The sequence below is a fragment of the Calidris pugnax genome, unplaced genomic scaffold (assembly GCF_001431845.1).
Source record: "Calidris pugnax isolate Ruff unplaced genomic scaffold, ASM143184v1 scaffold133, whole genome shotgun sequence".
In the NCBI taxonomy this organism is placed as follows: domain Eukaryota; kingdom Metazoa; phylum Chordata; class Aves; order Charadriiformes; family Scolopacidae; genus Calidris; species Calidris pugnax.
The window spans coordinates 1,290,220-1,308,688 of record NW_015090977.1 but is presented as its reverse complement, the minus strand read 5'-3'; the positions used below and the strand labels follow the sequence as shown (position 1 = coordinate 1,308,688).

The 18,469-nt window shown below is 44.8% G+C and overlaps 1 protein-coding gene across 1 annotated transcript; it reads right to left on the bottom strand.

Moving 5' to 3' along the window:
• Positions 1–14,347: 14,347 nt before the first annotated feature.
• GSG2 (germ cell associated 2 (haspin)) lies at positions 14,348–18,141 on the bottom strand. Its single transcript, XM_014952993.1, has one exon. The coding sequence runs from the start codon at positions 18,117–18,119 to the stop codon at positions 15,609–15,611; it is 2,511 nt and encodes an 836-aa protein (XP_014808479.1). The 5' UTR covers positions 18,120–18,141; the 3' UTR covers positions 14,348–15,608.
• Between the last annotated feature and the right edge of the window lie 328 nt (positions 18,142–18,469).

Below are 18,469 nucleotides of genomic sequence, written 5' to 3'. Positions count from 1 at the left end.
AGCATTATGATGAAATCATTTGCACGATGTGCACGTTCGCTTAAGAGCACAAAAGCGATGTGGATTTCCTGGATCTGTAACTTCACATGGTGAATTTCTGAAACGTCTGTCTTTCACAGGTTGCTTTGTCTCTGTAAAAAGCAGCAGCAGAATCCTGTGTGTGGCTTCTGAGAGACAGATGGGCCAACATGCATCGTGCGGTTAATGTTTCCTGCCAGTCTTGGTGGGCATCCTGTCTTGCTGTAAACGATTACAAGGACCTCGTTGCTTCTTGTAATGTGCACACTGCCTCAGGCAGGATGGGAAGGGTACTTTAAACTCTGTGGAAAAGAGATGAAAATGAGCTGTCTCACTTTCAGCCTATATTTAAAAATAATAACTTGTAGTATTTCTGTAAACTGTCAATATAGCAAGTTTACTTAATGGAAAATGTTCATCCTTGGATATATTTTCAGAGTTTCAGCCTCTTTCCAAAAGGAAGAGAGGATGTGATCAGTGTGAACTATAAGGCCTTGTCAAATTCCTGATTACATTTCGCCCAGCACTGTGCTGACCTCCCTGCCATGCCAGTCAACTCTTGTTTTTCATGACCTCATGTCAGTTTGTGCAGCTGCATCTGAAAACATAACAGCTGATGTTGCATTGGGTGCACCTTTCGTACAGGGAATGGCTAGTGATAACCCTGAGAAAGCTGCAGACTATAAATGTTGGCAGCACTTTTCCTTCAGTAAGAAAAACTATGCAGCTCAAGGTATCCCCTCTCTCATTTCTGCTCTGAGCAAGTGAAGCTGGGAGGTTTGTCTGGTGGAGGCAATCGTCTTAATCCTGCAGCTTACTGCATGCATGAGGCTGGCAGCAAAAGATTGCTTTTAAAACTTATTCCCTGTCATTTCACCTGGGTTCTTTCCCTGTGCTGGGCAATTCCCTCTGCAGTGTCACTGCATTGGGTCTCTGAATTGTAACTAACTTTTCTCACTCCAGCTTCTGCTGTTTTCTTGCTTTGTAAAGCCTTCAGCTGCTTTTTCCATCTATGGCTCTGTCCTAAGTGTTCCCAAGATTTGGCAAGGTGCTCATATTGCACAAAAGGATCATCTGGCATATAGTAATCTATTGCTGTGCTTGGTGCTTTGCTCTGGTAGGGACACTTTGAGATTCTCAAGAGATGCAGAATCAGATATGTCATCCCTGCCTGGAGTCTTAATAAACTACAAAAGAGAAATCTTGCTTACTGGTAGTGTTTTTGATAGCTGTGGGCTGCGACAGCTTGCTTTCAAGATAACCTGCCTCTTCAGCCATTCCTTGAACCTGCTTCTCTTTAAATCCCTTTCTTAAGCTTACAGTGTTCGTTTTTCTTTTGATCTGCATCAAAAATGTTCTTAAACATCTAGTGTCTGCTGTGAAACAGGGCCTTGGCCGTCCTTGTGCTTCCCAATCACACCAGAGGCTGCCAGTCCCAGCCCTCTCAAGCTCCCAGATGAAGGATAATAGACAGGAGACAGGGACAGGCACACCCAGCAAACAGATACCTCGGGTCAGTCACAAGATTTAGCAGTGCCCAGGCTGTTGTACAGTTCTTTGATGTGCTATGGAAAAAAGGAGATTTTTGAAGAGTTACAACCTCTGCAGCAAGAGGCGAGTCAGCACTCTTGAGATGAATGTCAGTAACCTCCCAGTTTTCCATATTCTTAATGCACAAGGCTCCTCTTTGGTTTCAGCATCTGAACCACTTCCCATTTTGGTCACGTTGCAAACAGGAGGGCTGTCTGGGGTTTATTTGGGGGGAAGTCTGTGGTTCCTTGCAAGAGGAAGGACTTACACGCTGGTTCATAGCCTTGAAGGCCCAACAGGATTTTGGGATTTACTCTTAGTAGGTCATAATGTTTTGTCAGAAAACACTACAGTCATTTTCACAAGAAATTATCAACAGATGAAGTTTCCTTTTGCAAATGTCAGTGAAGGAAGAGCTGCAGTTTCACTTCTCTCTCTACTCTGTATGAGCCACGGAGACTCTGAAGGACCAGCCGTGCCATGAAGAAAAGACACCAGCAGCTCTTATTCCTGTCCATGCAGGTTATAGATGCTCAAACTCTCCCCTCTGTGATTTGGTTGAAGTTGCCTGGCTCCTGGCAGGCCTGGGAGATGAAAGCAGACCTTGTTGCTTCCACGCTCCTCTTCCTCCTCTACTGGAGCACACTTTGCCTGGTCATTGCTCCCCGTGGCCTCCCTGCTCGGCTCCAAATGCTCCCTGTGGTGCAGTGATCTATGTGTCTCACTGCTTGTCTGAGTAATTTTCTTAAAAGAAAATGCATATCTGGTTTGTATGGTTCCCAATTCCCCACAAGGCCATTTTCCTCAGGGTTCTGGGTGGAAGCAAGACTTTCTTATTCCTCAAATGCTTTCCATGTTTTATTTTATCGTTGTGGGGTTTTTTTCCCCTGCTTTTTTCAAAGCATGCTCTGAAGCTGCAGCCAGTGTGTGGAGGTGTATCTGTGTCATGGTTGATTCCCTCCCTCTTCATCTCTTCGTGACCCCACTTGCAACTGAGCATACTTTCCGATGCCTCTGTAGCCAGCAAAAGGAGTCTTTGAAATGTGACAAGCAAAAGGGCTCAGACAAAGAACAGATGCTTTATGTAAAGCTCCATAAGCTCCAAAGAGCTGCTCCTGACGCTGGCAGGTTTCTCAGCTGGACTGTTCCTGTGCCCCGCTGTCAGTTTTGCTCTTCTTTACTGTATTTAAGAAATATCGTTGTTGCTGTGGGACTAAAATGAAAATAAAATAGGAGGGGAAAAAAAAAAAGAAAGAGACATTTTAAAAGAAAAGTGTTCCACTTTGCAACCTCCCGTCTGCTTCGGCAGCACGGATAAAAGTGGGGACCAGCCAGGACCAGGCAAAGACTGAGAAAGGTGTGACTGCGGCTGCCTCATGGCTGGCACCCAACTGTTCCTGAAATCTGAGCACAAGGAGTGTCTTCTTCAGTTCCCCTTTTGATGTAACCTCTTTCAGTTGGGATTCATCACACGTGGATTCATCACAGCATTTCTGGACTGCGAGGAGGGTTGTCAAATGTTAAACACAGAGAGGGGTGTCCTTAGAGGTGTTGCTGTGGGACTAAAATGAAAATAAAATAGGAGGGGAAAAAAAAAAAGAAAGAGACATTTTAAAAGAAAAGTGTTCCACTTTGCAACCTCCCGTCTGCTTCGGCAGCACGGATAAAAGTGGGGACCAGCCAGGACCAGGCAAAGACTGAGAAAGGTGTGACTGCGGCTGCCTCATGGCTGGCACCCAACTGTTCCTGAAATCTGAGCACAAGGAGTGTCTTCTTCAGTTCCCCTTTTGATGTAACCTCTTTCAGTTGGGATTCATCACACGTGGATTCATCACAGCATTTCTGGACTGCGAGGAGGGTTGTCAAATGTTAAACACAGAGAGGGGTGTCCTTAGAGGAAAGGAGTTGGAGAGTAGCTAGAAAGTGTCTGTGTGATTTGCTGTGCTCTTTTCTGAGAACGCTTGGGAAATTTACACTTTCTGGGCAGAGAGCTGCGTCTCTGAAAGGCTTTCCTCCCCTCTTACCACCTTCCAGGATTTGCTATGCAGTTAACTCTTCTGATTGCTCAGCATTTGCTGTTTCAGCTTGTTTAGCATTTGTAATAACACACTGCATCCGAATTATACCTGCTACAGAGTACTCTGATGGTATGAATTGCTATGCAGTTAACTCTTCTGATTGCTCAGCATTTGCTATTTCAGCTCGTTTAGCACTTGTAATAACACACTACATCCAAATAACACCTGCTACAGAGTACTCTGATAGTATGAGCTAATGGGGAGTAATTCTGTGCTAGCCCGGTCCAGGCTAGTGTCAGCAGCGCAGAGAAACAAGGGATCAAGAGAAACCAAAGAATTGGTGGTAGAGAGAAGTGCAGAATCCCTTAACATGCCCTGGGCATCCTGCCATTAAATGTCACTGTTTCTGACAACGATAACGGGCAAAATAAAAGGGGAACACCAAGTGCTCTGTGTGTGTGTGTGAGAGGACCAGAGCGAAAACCTCTTGCATTAAAAAATTACTGTGAGGGGCATCTGGGAGCTGACATCTCTCTTAAATCCCTGCTGTGAGTTCACTCAAGTCATTCTGCAGTGGTGGTCTGACCGTGATTGTCTAGCATTGCTCTGCTTCTTGCAGTCACTGCAAAGAAGCTGAGAAGCTTAAATGAGACACCCAGATGGTCTCGTTCCACCTTCAGTTGTCTAACTGCTATCAACATTCTCATCCTCGGGTCTTCTGCAGATTTGGGAACCTGGGTGGAAACAGATCCCGAGTTTAAGGTGTGTTAATTAGAAGAGTATTTTCAAAAGGCAGAGTCTATTTTTTTTTCCTTGCTTTTTCAATTCTTTAGTTGAGACCAAATCAAAGAGAATTCAGAGTAAAACCAGCAGAGGCAAGGTTCCTGACGCCAGCGGCTCTGTCAGCACAGACACCACCAGCAGCTTGTGGTGAGCGAACAACCACATCTGCAAAGGTAGGAACCGGACAGGAACAAGCCTTGCTTCCTTCTGGATTAGCCAAGTGTGAAGCAGTTTGTGTTCCTGTGCTGGGAGAGAGCTGGGAAGGGAAAAGGTTGAGGTTTTGAAGGTGATTTGTAATGGAAAATTTGCAATCAGTCACAGAGATTTCTAAACAATAAAACCTGTCGCTACAGCGTAGACCACACCATCAGTTAGAGCAGCTTTCGGAATGGCTGGGTGGTGCTGTACTCAAATTTTTGATTGTTTAATAATATGTCAATGTTCTTGAACCCTTCCTGAACTTAAAAGCTGTTTGAGGTGTCCCTTGAAATGTCCTTTTTTATTTAACTGCATTGACAGAACTGGGAACAAAGATTGCTGTCATTCTGGGTGGATCAGAGAACACCAAGCCAAGGGATTTCCAATGTGCCAGGACCTCTGTCCTCAATATAATCAAGTCAGAGTGGCAGAAATGCTCGACGGTGTGTCAACTCCTCAAAGACTCATAATCTGATAGGCAGGACAGATCAGAGCTCTAATGAAGAACAGAAAGTCTCGTGGTTCACGTAATTATGGCTTTTTAAACTTCACAGTGGTGCTGGTAAGGATTCTACACATTTTAATGCGGGAGTTAAACGTTAGTGAGCTGAGGAGGAGGAGCTGAAGAGGGAAGTGGAAGAGCTACGAGTGGGTTTGCATGCCAGAAGCACGCTCAGGTATTTCACCAGGCAAATCTTACAGGGCATCTTGAAACAGTACACGCAAAAATAAGGAATGGGGTTTATAAGCTGTTACTTTAAATGATTTAAATAAATCTGGGGACAAAGTGAGGCTGAGCCATGTGGTCACAAAAGGTCTAGGCAGATAGATAAACAGAGGGACTTCAGACAGAGAAATCGTTGTCTTGAGCCAAAGAAAATGAAGTCAGTTCCGGGAGCTGATCCAAAAGGGATCACCAGAATACAGATGTGTGGCAGAGACAGAGGGATAAAGACAGCTGATATACCTGTTACTTGCAATATAGGCTTTCTGTGTTTGTGTAAGAAAGTTTGGAACTAAACTTGGCTCTCTGAGGGACTTGGAGATCCTGCCTTGTCTAACCAGCTCTGGCTTTGCCATCTGCTTTCTCCAGCTCAGGTTTGCTGTGGTGCACTATGGAGCACAGATCCAAACTGAACAGAGACTGGCGAGAGAGACGGCGAGTGATTCAGGTAGAAGTAATCCCACTCCCAACACTTCTATCTCCTCCATAACTTATAGGGTGGATCAGTGGTGGTGGGTAGTTTCATTGCTCAAGGAATGTAAATACATCTCCAGATCTTAGCCTGTTCTCGTAGTCACTTGCCCAGCAACAGCAAAACAAATAAAAGTGATTTCTGGTAGACTAGTAACAGTCCCCCTCACCCCGCCCACGGATTCCTCCCAAAATGGCAGGAATCGAGCGCTGTGCCATTGGGGTAAGTGGGGAATGGTCTGGGATCGTATCTTCCTTCCATTTCTTGGTGGCACCAGGGGGAGAGAAGAGGAGAAACTGATCCGTGCCTGGTTCCAGTAAAAAAGGGAAGAGGTATGCAAAAAATAGGGAGGTGAAAGATAAAGTTACAGTATGAACTGATACTATAATCCACCCAGTGTCAATTATATGCCCATGTTTGTTCCTTCCTACATCATCTACAGTCCATGCCCTGGATCCACTTACTCTCAGACTTTCCAGCACAGAGTCATGCTTTCAGTAGATCAGACCATCTCGTTCTTCCTTGTACAAAGTTTAGAGAAATCTTTCTCAAATTTCTTAATCTAGCGAAGTACTTAACCTTAGTCAAGCCCAGCTCCACAAAGTGTGATTGTTGTTTCCTTATTCTGGAAAATGTCAAAGTGATAAATAAAAAGGAAAAGGTTTTCTGGCCTACCCACCCAAGGACAAAATAGCAGAACAAAAGGGTCGTTGTTCATCGCTTGGTTTCAGTCGCAGCTCTTCTGACTCAGAACTAGGCCACAAATTTAAAGCTACCTTCTAGATGAAGTGCATGCTTAAAATTTTAAGTTTTTCAGGACAAAACTTCTGAGACATTCTGAAGTTGGCTAGAAAATTAGCCTCTGTGTGTGTGTTTGTCAACAAGGCTTTGTCCTGAAGTCTGGAGTTTGGTTTCGGACACACTGTGTGTCTCCTCAAATAATCTTCCTGCTGTCTCTTTTCATTCTTTCAGGATAGGAAAATGTTCAATTTTATCATGTCTTGTAACTTGTTGATTTACAAAATTGATTGTTGGGTAGAACAAAGGTATATACACCAAACACAGCACCAGCCAGTTACGTGAAGAGGTTTTGTAAAGGTTTGGCTCCAGGAGACACTGAAACTGTCCAATTCATTGGCTTCCAAAGCAATTGCTATTTCTGGGTTTATACCAGAAATAGCACTTTTACATAGTGGCTGAAGGTGAGGTTTTTACCACAAAGTGTTGAATGGAGTAGGTAGGGGTAAGGAGACTCTAAAGGCTGCTTCTTTGGATTGATTTGCATCTCTTCTGCAGGTGGGAGATGCCTTCAAAAAACCAAAGGCCCTAAATGAATTGTGGATAATTGCACCTGGTCCAGCTGACACTAATGTATTTCAGGTGACCAGCTACTCAGCTTCAGATGGGCTGCTTTCAACCCTGCAGCAGAGCATTAGCGGCATAGGAGGTTAATAGCAACCTTTCTATTTCATTAGTACCTTTTGAGAAATGAGGAGAAAGTGCTTTACCCTGTTTCTGTTGCATCCTCAGGGTGATGCTCTGCAGGATGAGCTTGCACAAGCTGGTTTCAGTGTCAGATCTCAGATAAGGTATGTGGTTCTGCATTTAACCCTGCTAAAGGGCTGTATGCTCTTCTTGGTACTTGTGTAACCCTGCTAAAGGGCTGTATGCTCTTCTTTGGTACTTGTGAGGATGCAGGAGGTCTCCCACAAGAAATTATGGTGATTACAAAAGCGTGAGGCCCCTGTAGTCAAATCTCCCTTGTGGTGGTGCACACAAAATATGGACCCTCATAGATGGCTGGAGCTTCACAGCACAGCATGAGAGGGAAGGTGGTGGTGGTTCAGGATGGTTCCTTACAACCAGCCCTGCGAGAAAAGGTACTGTCCTTCACTCACCCAGGGATGGTCAGACCAGTGGGGATCAGGGGGGCTGCATTTTCTCCTCCAGACACACTTACATCTTTACACAAGCATCCAATGTAGCCAGATATGGATTTCACAGTCTTTGTGCGCTCCATAATGCTTTGGGAATATCAGAAGAAATAAGGAAATTTGGAAAAAGACTGGGGAAAAACTTAGCTAAGTGGAGTGTACTATATTTGTGTTCTGTTCTCATGGTTCGTGGGGAAAGAGGTCGTCAACTGTGGTATTCTTTTTCCTCTGTCAAATTATTGAATAATGATTGTGTTGCTGCTAAACTAGTTACAGGATCTGTCCCTGAGGATGGCTGTAATAAAATAAATAATAGGAAACGATCCACATATAAGTAGATATGTGATGTTTTGTTCTAAAAATTGCCTTACTGCTGCAAAGGACACTAATTCTACAAAGCTATATATAGAGAATTCCAGTGAAAGAGCTGCTTGTCTTCTTCTGGAGCACAGGTTGGACCTTATTTTGGATCTGAGCTCTGCCCACTGGATGTGAACCTTGATGGGGTGACAGACCTTCTCCTCGTTGTTGGAGCTCCATTGTATCACATTCGAGGGGAAGAAGGGAAGGGTTTACGTCTATCGCCTGGAGACAGAGGTAAAAACACTGGTAGCGTAAACACTCCATGTTGGGGATTTTCCAGCCATGCCTAAGTAGTGACAAATAAAACATTCCTCCTTTGTGCCCTCACTGAATGTGCTCTCCCTGTATGGTAGAGGACCGCGGGCTGAAGCCAGCAGTCCTCTCTTAGTCATTAGACTACATAAATATATATAAATATAAAAGAGAAAGAAGTATAGAAATAAAACCATCCTGTACCTAAGGTATACTCTTATCGCAGTGTGATAAAATCGTGCCTTTTGCCTCTACATGGGCAATTTGTTGGTGCAGACCTCTCTCTGCCAAGCAGTGTTCTTTGCAGGGCTGCAGTAACCCTGTGCATGGGTAGCTGCTGAAGCTTTGCTTCCTGGGACTTGGAGAAAACAAAATGTTTTGTGGGCCTAGCTACAGGATCTGTTATGCAATAAATAGGATATGAGTTAATTGCATTTGAATGAGAAATGAACTTTAGCAGCAAAGCAGGAGAAACCCCACTTTGGTGCGCTGCGGATGGCTGGAAGCAGAAAAGTCTGGGCACGTTAGAATTCAAATATCGTGCACCCTCTTGTGGCTTTTCTCTGTAACAGGGTGGAGAAGATGGGATGGATTCTGTTGTGAAACGAGCTGGGGATCCACTCAATGTGCCATGGATTAAGAAAAGACTTTGCTGCAGCGTGTCCATCGCGTGGGGCTGTCTGGAGACACTGCTGCCGAGGGAGAAGTTTGGGAGAAGTTGCATGGTCTCCATGTGGAAGGGTCACACTTCTGTTCCGAGAGTAAAATGGTATTTTAAACTTCTTATTATATTGTTCAGAGCTTTATTGCTCATGTTTAAGCATTATAAGTGTGTAGTAAGATTTTTTTTATTTTTTTATTTTTTTAATGTAAGAGCTACTCGTGCTGCAAATGGATTTCTTTATTGGACGTTTTTCAGATTGCTTCATTCACCTTGAAAAGACATTTAAATGTCCAGGTGACCTCTCCTTTGGCAAGGTTTGGGCTTACAGTGGCCAGCTGATTGGAGACATCAACTGATTGGAGACGTTGATTAGAGGCATCAATGAAGATGCATATGAGGATATTGCAGTTGGAGCCCCCCTTGAAGATCAGCTTTCAAACAGTTCTTCTTTGGCAGCTTTTACGTCTTTAATGGGGATAAAGAGAAGATCAGGAGCTGTTTTTCTCAAGTACGTGTTGTCTTGGGAATTGCCTCCAGAACACCTTGAGAGGGAAAAGCTTGTGGTTTTGTGGCAGAGGCTGGGAAGAAAGACTTCACATTTCATTTGCATTGGTGGGTGAGAACTTTGCAATGCCAGATGGTTTATGTGCCTCCACAGGTTTCTGCAGCAGAGCTGCTCCTTAATTGTAATTATTCACCTGTCTGCTTAGGGAAAGGAGTTGGATTTAGGTGCTGCGTATAGAATTGTATATTCTTTTGCAAGTGTCCATTCATTACCGGAAGGTAAAAGTCAATATTTTGCATCTCAGGAGTGTTAAAAACTCATCCTCACACCAGCCTTGTGAAAGGAAGTATATTTTCCCAAGGACAGGAGAGAGATTCTGACTTGTATTTGTTGATGTTTTCCCCACTTCTAGAAAGCAAAAGCCTCTGAAATCTCTCCAGTATTTTGGACAATCCATTGGTGGTGGCTTTGACTTCACTAATGATGGTCTCCAAGATACTACAGTAGGATCACTGGAGAACAGGATTGTGCTTCGGTAGGTAATAAGTGCTATTTTTTAGTGTGCTGGGGAAATGTTTCAAAGACAAATATAGAATCTGTGTTCCAAGCACTATGTAATGATTCTATTTTTAATTCAGCATCAGAGGGACATAAAAAAAAATCTTTCCCAGTGCTAAAAATTATTTAAAATGTAAAGCTTTTAGTTCAAGTTGCAAAAGCTTTGCACAAGTATGAGACGGTGAACACGAACTGATTAATGTAGATCTGGGCCTAAGATGACCTTGATGTCTGCAATTCAGCATGGATAATGTAGGTCATTTAGGAAAAAAAAAAAATAACTTCTTTACATACCGTGCCTCATTTTCAATCAGACATCTGGTGCAGTTCGAAAAGGCTGAGACATGGCAAACGTTTCATTTTTTTTTTTTGCATTTTTTATTTGAAAAAAAATGTAGATAAAGAGAGAATTTGAACCGCTAAATAATGTGTTTATCTAATGGAAAGATAAACACCATGTTTAATTCTGAAACTCTTGCCATATTGGTGTATTTTGGCTGCTTGTTCCTTCAGACTCTTGGGATTTTGTGTGTTCTGAATGTTCCCAAGCAGAAACGGGAACTTCTGTAAATAGGGCAGCCTAGTCCAGGTGAAATACCATGGAAATACTGAGCCATTCTTAACTCTTGCTGCCAGGCTTTTTTAAAACACTTCCCCTGTAATGTTTCACTTCAAAAATTTATATTTGATTCTGTCCTTATTTGTTCTTCAGTGACTAACTTGAGAGCAGTTGTCCACGTTCTCACCAGCAACCCGGAGAGAATCCCCATTTTCCAAAATAACAGAATTGCTACAGCAAAACTACATCTCGATACAATCTCAGCCTTACCAGTGTCTCAACAAGACAATAAAATGGAAATTGTGATCAAATGGAAATCTACAGTCCTATGCTGTCCTCAGAAACTTGGCACTGAGCACACTTTCTGGTGCATCTAATGAAGGATTTTGAAAATCTTGCAGTGTTTTCGCAGTTGTACATTCTCCACACGGTGGATTTAGATGTGAAAATGGACAACATTTAGCACTGAGCAGTAAGGAACACTAATTACTATATTTGCAGTACTCTTAGGGATTATGATGTTGATAGTACATTTATTTCCTGAGAATAATTCATGAGATTCTTGAGTGCTGGTCAGCATTGCTTAGTACTTATTGCACCCAACATCTAATTACTAATTATCATTGAACTTCTCCAGAAACAACAGCCAGACAGTATATTTTTATTGCTGAATAAAACTATTGCTAAAGAAAGTAATCTCATCTCTACAAAATCGTGTGCCTATAAGCTGGCACAGCATTTGAACTTCTTTATTCAAGAAAAACGTATCATCTCTGGAAAATAAATTAATATGAATTGTCCTGTGGCAATCCAGAGGTAAAGAACTGGCATTTCTTTAACAAAACCTTGTCCCCAGTGAAGACTTTTAATGTTATTGCTAATAGACCTTCTCCTGGGAGCTGAATTACAAAACATCATCTATTTAGGACTGACTTATCACTAGAGGGTCTTTTATTTCCAACTTCTCCTTAATTGAAGTCATGGGAATTTTGGTTTTCAGAGAATGTGTGTGTATATGTAAAGATACTCTGAATCTGCTACCTTAGAAAAAAATAGGACTATTAAAATCTAACTTGACCTGTGTTTGCTTTCAGTGTCCTTACAAGAAGGAAAACAAGACCATCTGTGCTGCTCTTTTAACTTTGACAAGTCAGACCCAGTGAGTCACAGTAGTTGTATCATCCAGATTTTGCATTTAGCATTCATATAAAATGTCATCTTTGTGCATAAGATGTTTTCATCAAATTCCCAGACAAGATTGATTTGCTGTCCCTTTGTTTATGTTACTTTCCATCCAGTTCATCCTTCCATAACAGCACGTTCACACAAGGCTGTAACTGTGTGCTGCTGTGGGCATTGCAGGGCTGGGCTGGGAAATCTGAGAGGAAACACCAAGGTTTAAACAACTATAGTCATCCTAAAGTCACAATTCTGGCATTTACTTGTGAACACGTGATTTTGTTTTAGGCTGGTGCACAGCAAAGAGCTGCCCAGTTTCCATCACCTTTGACCAAACGGTAGCCATCACGTCAATGTCAAATTTACCCTGGAGATTCAGTGAAAATGTAATCAAATGGAACAACGTTAAAGTTTATCTTGATGTAAAACAGAAATGATAAAATGTTAAAGTTTGGAGATGACTGCCTTCAATATTAAGAAGGAAGCATTTTCCAACACACCCTGAAGAATATTGAATAATTAATTGGGCCATTATGTTATCCTGTGTGTGAAATCATTTGGAGAGAGTAATTATCACAACCAGAACGCTTTGGGCCTCTTACTGAATAATAACCCTTAAAAATTACAGGTCACCCACCTAATTTTTCTGTCTGTTTCTAGAGAGGAGCTAGTGGTGGGCACGCTACAGAAGTGACCGTGAATGTTTCACTAACAAACACTGGAGATCAAGACCACAGTTGTCATGTACGAGTTAACTATCCTAAAAACCTACTTTTTGAGAAGGTGACTGTTGAGGTAAGATCACAGAACAACTCTTCAGCTGGCAGCAGACTGTTGAAGGAAAAACCATCGCAGACTGCTATTCATTTACTAGCAAAATAAATCCTGAAGTAAGGTCCAGGGGAAGGGAAGGAGCATTTCAGTTGTTGGGACTAGAACCCGAGCGCTGAATTTATCTGATTTAAGATTCTCAAGATTTTATGGGGCTATTTGTACCTAATTCGTTTTATGGGAGCAGACACAGACTGAGTTTAATTTCCCGGTCTGTTTTTATTCAACATTAAAGAGCATTCCTATTCTCTTGGCAGCCATCCTCTCCGGCTGCTCACTGTGGCCAACCAATACCATTAACTTCTGAGTCTTATCCTCTAACTGCAGAATTTGGCATCTGCTGTTCAAGACGACACAGAGATCGTTATTTTCACTTTCCCCCCCACCTCTAAACGATACTTTGAGCAGCTGCTCTTGTGTCCTCTCCCTCTATAATTAGGCCAGAGCTTCTATTCCTTCAAATTCAGCTTATGGCTGGTATGAATTTTCTCAAGGCAAGAGATAATTTTTATATCCCTGCACTTAATGTCAAATTTTTCCAGAACGGAATGATTTCGTGTTTTAAGGGTACGCTGTTGAGTTAAAGAGTATTTACAGGGTAATCGATATTTTATTGTGTCTTTTTCTTCCCTCAAAACAGGCAAAATTTTCAGTGATTTGGCAATTAGATGAAAGCACAATGCAAAATAAGCCTGTAAGCACCATTAATATCACCAAGTGAGTATAGCCATTTTCACCACAAAATACACTGTGAGCTAGGAAGGGAATACCAGAATCCCTACTCCATGTCCATACTGGACACAGAACTGTCACTGGGTGCAGCTACACTTGTCCTGTTCAACCTTTGAAAGCATTTGGGTCCATGTGAAAAATCTTTCCTTCCCTTATGATAATTTTAGCTTTGCTCATACTTCATTATTTCAGTTAAAGGTAGAGCACCCTTGGACGTCCTAATTTAAGTGTATTTCAAAGCTTGCGTTTCTGAAAGGGCAAAGAGGGTTCTGACATCCTTCTTCCTTAGCAGAGAGGACAGATGAGTGAAATACCTCATCCAGCTCTGTTCCAAGTAAAGCTTTCCTACCAAATGGTTGGGATGAGACCATATTTTCAGGGCATTTTTCCTGTTTAGGGGCTTTCTACAGTGAGAAAGTTCCCAGGCGGTTTCGGTTCTTGTCACGTTCCTCCTATTAAAATTTATGGGGACAGCCTGGTACACAGCATTTTTAAACAGAGAGCATCTTTAAAAGGGAAATGAGACCTCATCTCTGGCAGCCACTCTTTGTTGCAATCACAGCTCCAGGCAAAGGTTTCTATATTAATTTAGCATCCAGTGCTGTGAGGGGCAGAAGCTTTAAGCTTTGATTAATGAAAGCAATATGACATATTCACAGACTAGCATTGGTTTGTGGGGAAACATTTCAAGGCTATGGCAACTTTCAAAATGTGTGGTAATAAAGGGCTACTCCAGCACTGCTGTCCCACGTCACCAAGCAGGCTGGCACCTCTCCTTTCCTTAATTACTGCTGTTCCATCCCTCTTGTACAGCCAATATTGGCAGTTCTCAAACTGCAGATAATAACCTCGTTTCATCCATCCTGCCTCTTTTTTTTTTTTTTTAAAGCATAAAATGAAAATAGCACCAATCTGGCTGAAGAACACATCCTTGATGTCAGATATGCATTCACTGCAGTCCTTACCAAGTAAGTTTTAAGAATATTAAATTATATTGCATTACTTTAGTCAATTAGAGGGGGAAAAAAGGATTGAGAGGATGCCTGGTAAGATTCCAATACAATTTCCATTTTAATAATTTCAAGCACTGCAGATTGTCAAGTCATTTTCTGTGGTACTAAACAGCAAAAGAGTCTGGAAGACAGAACAATAAAACTGTATCACAGGGGCTTGTAAAAAGTAGACTTCAAGACAAGTTCAAAGATGCATCTAATTGATAGACTGCATATAGACACTCACATATAGACAAATGGCACAGACACCATTCCAGTTATAACAAATCCAATAACGCTACCTCTTAATAACTTAATGCACCTGGGTCATTTGGTTTACTAATTTTTAATAATAATCGAATTCACTTTTAACTTAGTTTGATTTATCATTCTCTTTAGACCAGTTTCTTTAACGTTCTCTAACTGAACGTTAGCAAAGGACATCTCTAAAGCAAAGAATTAAAACCTAATGTAAGTGCAGCTTCAGATTCAGGTCACCTGATCCATCCGCAGTCAGGCCTAAAGAACACTAATCACCATGTGCATTTTCTTCTGTAGATAAATGGAGAAAATCGCTTTAATGCTACCATCAAGTTACAGATTTGGGTTCCTATCCGTATACGAGGTCACAACAGAATAATGGCCAAAAATGCATCAGGAACACAGGTACTTTTTCTTATTTTTTTCTTAATCCAGTACCTCTTCACTGGTCCTTACAGAGGAAAAAAAAAAAGCATATTGTTGCAGATTAGAGTGTTTTTAAAGCCTACACTGCAGAAACACTACATATTCACATTTTGTAGCATCATTCCAGGTATAAATTTTGCCAAACTGAACAGGAGTTCATTTTTAAAAGTAAGTCAGAAGGTGGAGTTCCCCCCCCCCCAATCTCTGTCCCCAGCTGGGCTGAGAATATTTACCTTTATCCTCACTGCCCAGAATATTTTTTATTTTTTTCTTTAAAGACAATAATCTAATATTAAAAAGGTAAGAAAACTGTGGAATTCAAAACATTACTTGAGCACAAAGGTGTCTTTCCCCCCCCCCTTCTCAAATATCAACTCTGTTCCCTCCCCCACCATCACCCCTCAAAAAAAGTACCCATGGAAACTTTTTAAAAGCACAAGACTTTTAGGGCAGTTTTTTAGACATCTTTGATAGCATGTTATACACACTGGTAACCGATCGTAACGTTTCTTCATTGTGCTGACGTTTATAAATGTCATACATAAAAAAAGAGCAAAGGAGAAAGGCAGCACCAGTGAGTGAGTTCTTGGCAGCATCGCGCTCCCCTGCTCACTGGAAGAGGCTGCTGTTTTGTAAAACGTCACTGGCGGAGTCAAAGCTCAGGACTTCTTTGTGGAACTCAACGAGCTGCTGCTTTATTTTCCTCAGGGAAGCGGTTGATGATGCCTTTTTCTTGTAGCACATGCACTTCAAAAATTTATCTGACAAGTAGTGGAGCCAGAGGACGTTGCTGTGTGGGTGATAGTCCGTCCAGCTGTTGGCGTTCTCCTCTTTCATTTGCCTGTAGATATCAAACTGATAGTCCCCCGTGCCTTGGAAGAGTTCTTCATCAGTGGAAAGGTCACAAAACACAGTCAACTCGTCCTTCTCCAGCCGTGACAAGGTATAATCTATGATGTTGACGTGAACCCCTGCTGTGGGGATGGTGTGTGTTGTCCCGTTCAGCACGTAAGTGAGCTCCTTGACGTCCGTTTTCTTGACCAGGACGTTCCCCCAGTGCAGGTCTCTGTGCTCGAAGCACAGTTGCTGCTCTGCCACAGCCAGGGAAGCAGTCACCTGGTGCAAAACACTTTTTGCCGATGCCACCGAACTGAACCTGTTTCTCATATTCTCCAAGTCACTGCCTCCAAATTCAAATTCTAGAACCATGAAGAGCTGTTCCTCTCCAAAAAAATCTGGCCTATCATTTTCCGATCCCACTGCTTCATGATACTTGTCCCAGGCTTCCAGGAGATACTTAGGATAGGCCCCTTGAACACAGTGCACAGAGTACAAGCTGATGAACCCAACAGTCCTATTCACAGACTCCTCAGACAGAAGACTGAGTTCTTTTGAAATTATGATTTCAGGCAGAATCTCTCCAAAGCTCTTTTGAGCTTCACCATTAACTTTTTCAGTGCCTTCAATGGGAATTATTTTTAAGGCCACAGGTCCTCTCTCACTGTCAATCTGGAAGACCTCTCCGAACACTCCTTCTCCAATTTTCTTGCAATCTTTCATCTTATCTAAAGGGATACATTCCTCAAAAGCGATAGGCCCTTCTTGGTGGCATTCCCCAAACACCTTCTCTGCGTCTGTGAGCATTGGCTCCAGGACAGAAGAAAAATTGTTGGGAGCCAGCAGGATCATGGAGGAAGCAGACCAAGCGCCACACTGAGCCATACCAGCAGATTGGGTCAATTGGTGCTCTGAAAGCTGGAATTTGGTAGAAGGGGTACCAAAGATGCTGTTGCAGAAACTCCCTTCTGTGGTAACTTTCTTCTTCTTATGGAAGGACAAAGATGCTCGAACTCTACCCCAGGCCTGGGAGCTATTGAGGAATGAACAGCCATTGTCCCTTACATCTACAGACGTCTCCAGAACGTCCTTCTTCATTCCTTTTTGCCTCATCTGTGGTCTGAGAAATGAGTTATTAGGCTGCTTCTGCCTCTTATTTTTGTGCCTTTTTGGACGGAGCCTTATTTGCTTTCCCCACCGGCTGGCACTGAAGCCACTGATGCAAGCTTTTCTACAGCTACTTCCCACTCCGGGCATCACCCCGGTACTTTTATGTTTATTCTCCAAGATTCCTTGACGGCCCGGAGGAGACACCGGCTGCGGGCAGGCGGGCTGAAGAGCTGCCTCTTCGTTGCATTTTGCGCTCATCAGCCACATCTGCACCTCTTCGGGATCCAGGACCACCACCGGCTTAAGATGGTACTTCTTGGCTTTGCCGCTCTGATAACCCGAGCTCCCTTTGGTTGAGTCTCTCCCCGGATCCTCACAGGGCTCGGCAGAAGCGGCCCCGTCGTGCGGCGTGGAGTGCAGCGGCTGCCGGTTACCGGGGGGCAGCGCTGCCCGAGGAGGGGACGTGTCCTCCTGCGGGGACGGAGGAGCCTGTGCCCGGCAGGATGCCCGCACCGATGCCCTCAGGACCCTGCCGGACTTCTCCAACCCCGCACCTCGGGGACGGGGCTCTCCAGCCGCCCCGGCCCCCCTCTCCCCCCGCGCCCGCCGCTCCCGGCCTCCCCGAGGCGACCGGGGCGGGCTGAGGGCGCTGCGGGAGGAGGCGGCGGCCGGCGGGGAGTAGAGCTCCGGGCTGCCGCCCAGCTCCGAGCCACCGTCCGCGCCGCTGCTGTACAGAATGAGGGAGCTGAGCTCGGCCGGCGGGGCCTGGCGGCGGCGGCGGGGCCGGAGGCGGCGGGCGCTGCCGGGGGGTGGCCATTGCGGGGTGCTGCACAGCAGCGGGGGGCGACGGCGGGCGGGGGACGGGGATGGGGAGGAGGAGGAGGAAACGACGAGGGTCTCCGGCTCCGGCGGACGGTTCTCCTTCCCCGCTCGGCTCCGCAGGCGCCAGGGGCGGGCGGGACCCTTACCCTGGGGCTGGCGGCTGCGCTTGCCGGGCAGCGAGTAATCGGGGTCGTCCGAGGCGGAGGAGAGGGCGCTGGAGCCGACCGACGTCGAGCTGAAGAAGCGCTTGCGGTCCTGAGGCGGCGATATCCATCGCTCGGGCGGGGGCAGCCAGCGGAGCTGCCGGCCGCGGCGGGAGTAGGTGCGGAACAGGCGCGCCGGGGGCGCCATGGCGGCCAGGCCTGACAGCGCCCGCCCGCCGCCCGTTCAAACGGGCTCTCGCGAGAGCTGGGAGGGGGGGGCGAGAGGACGGCGCGGCCACGCCCCACACGGGAGAGGGCGGAACCCGCGGCCCCGCCCCGCCCCTCGGCCGGTCTGCCCCGCCCCTTGACCGGCCAGGCCCCGCCCCCCCGCGCGGTTTTCCCGGGAGTTCTGCGCTCCGGGGGTTCGGTTCCCGGGGGCGGCACCGCCTCCCGGTGTTGTTATTGTTCATCCGTGAACTGGTGGACGGGTCCTCGGGAGGGTTCCGGCGGCGCAGAGCCCCAGGCGGGCGGTGCTGCTGCGGGGACGGCCCCAGGGAC

Coding starts and splice junctions, on each gene's coding strand:
- GSG2 (XM_014952993.1), bottom strand. CDS start 18,119: ATGGCGCCCCCGGCGCGCCTGTTCCGCACCTACTCCCGCCGCGGCCGG.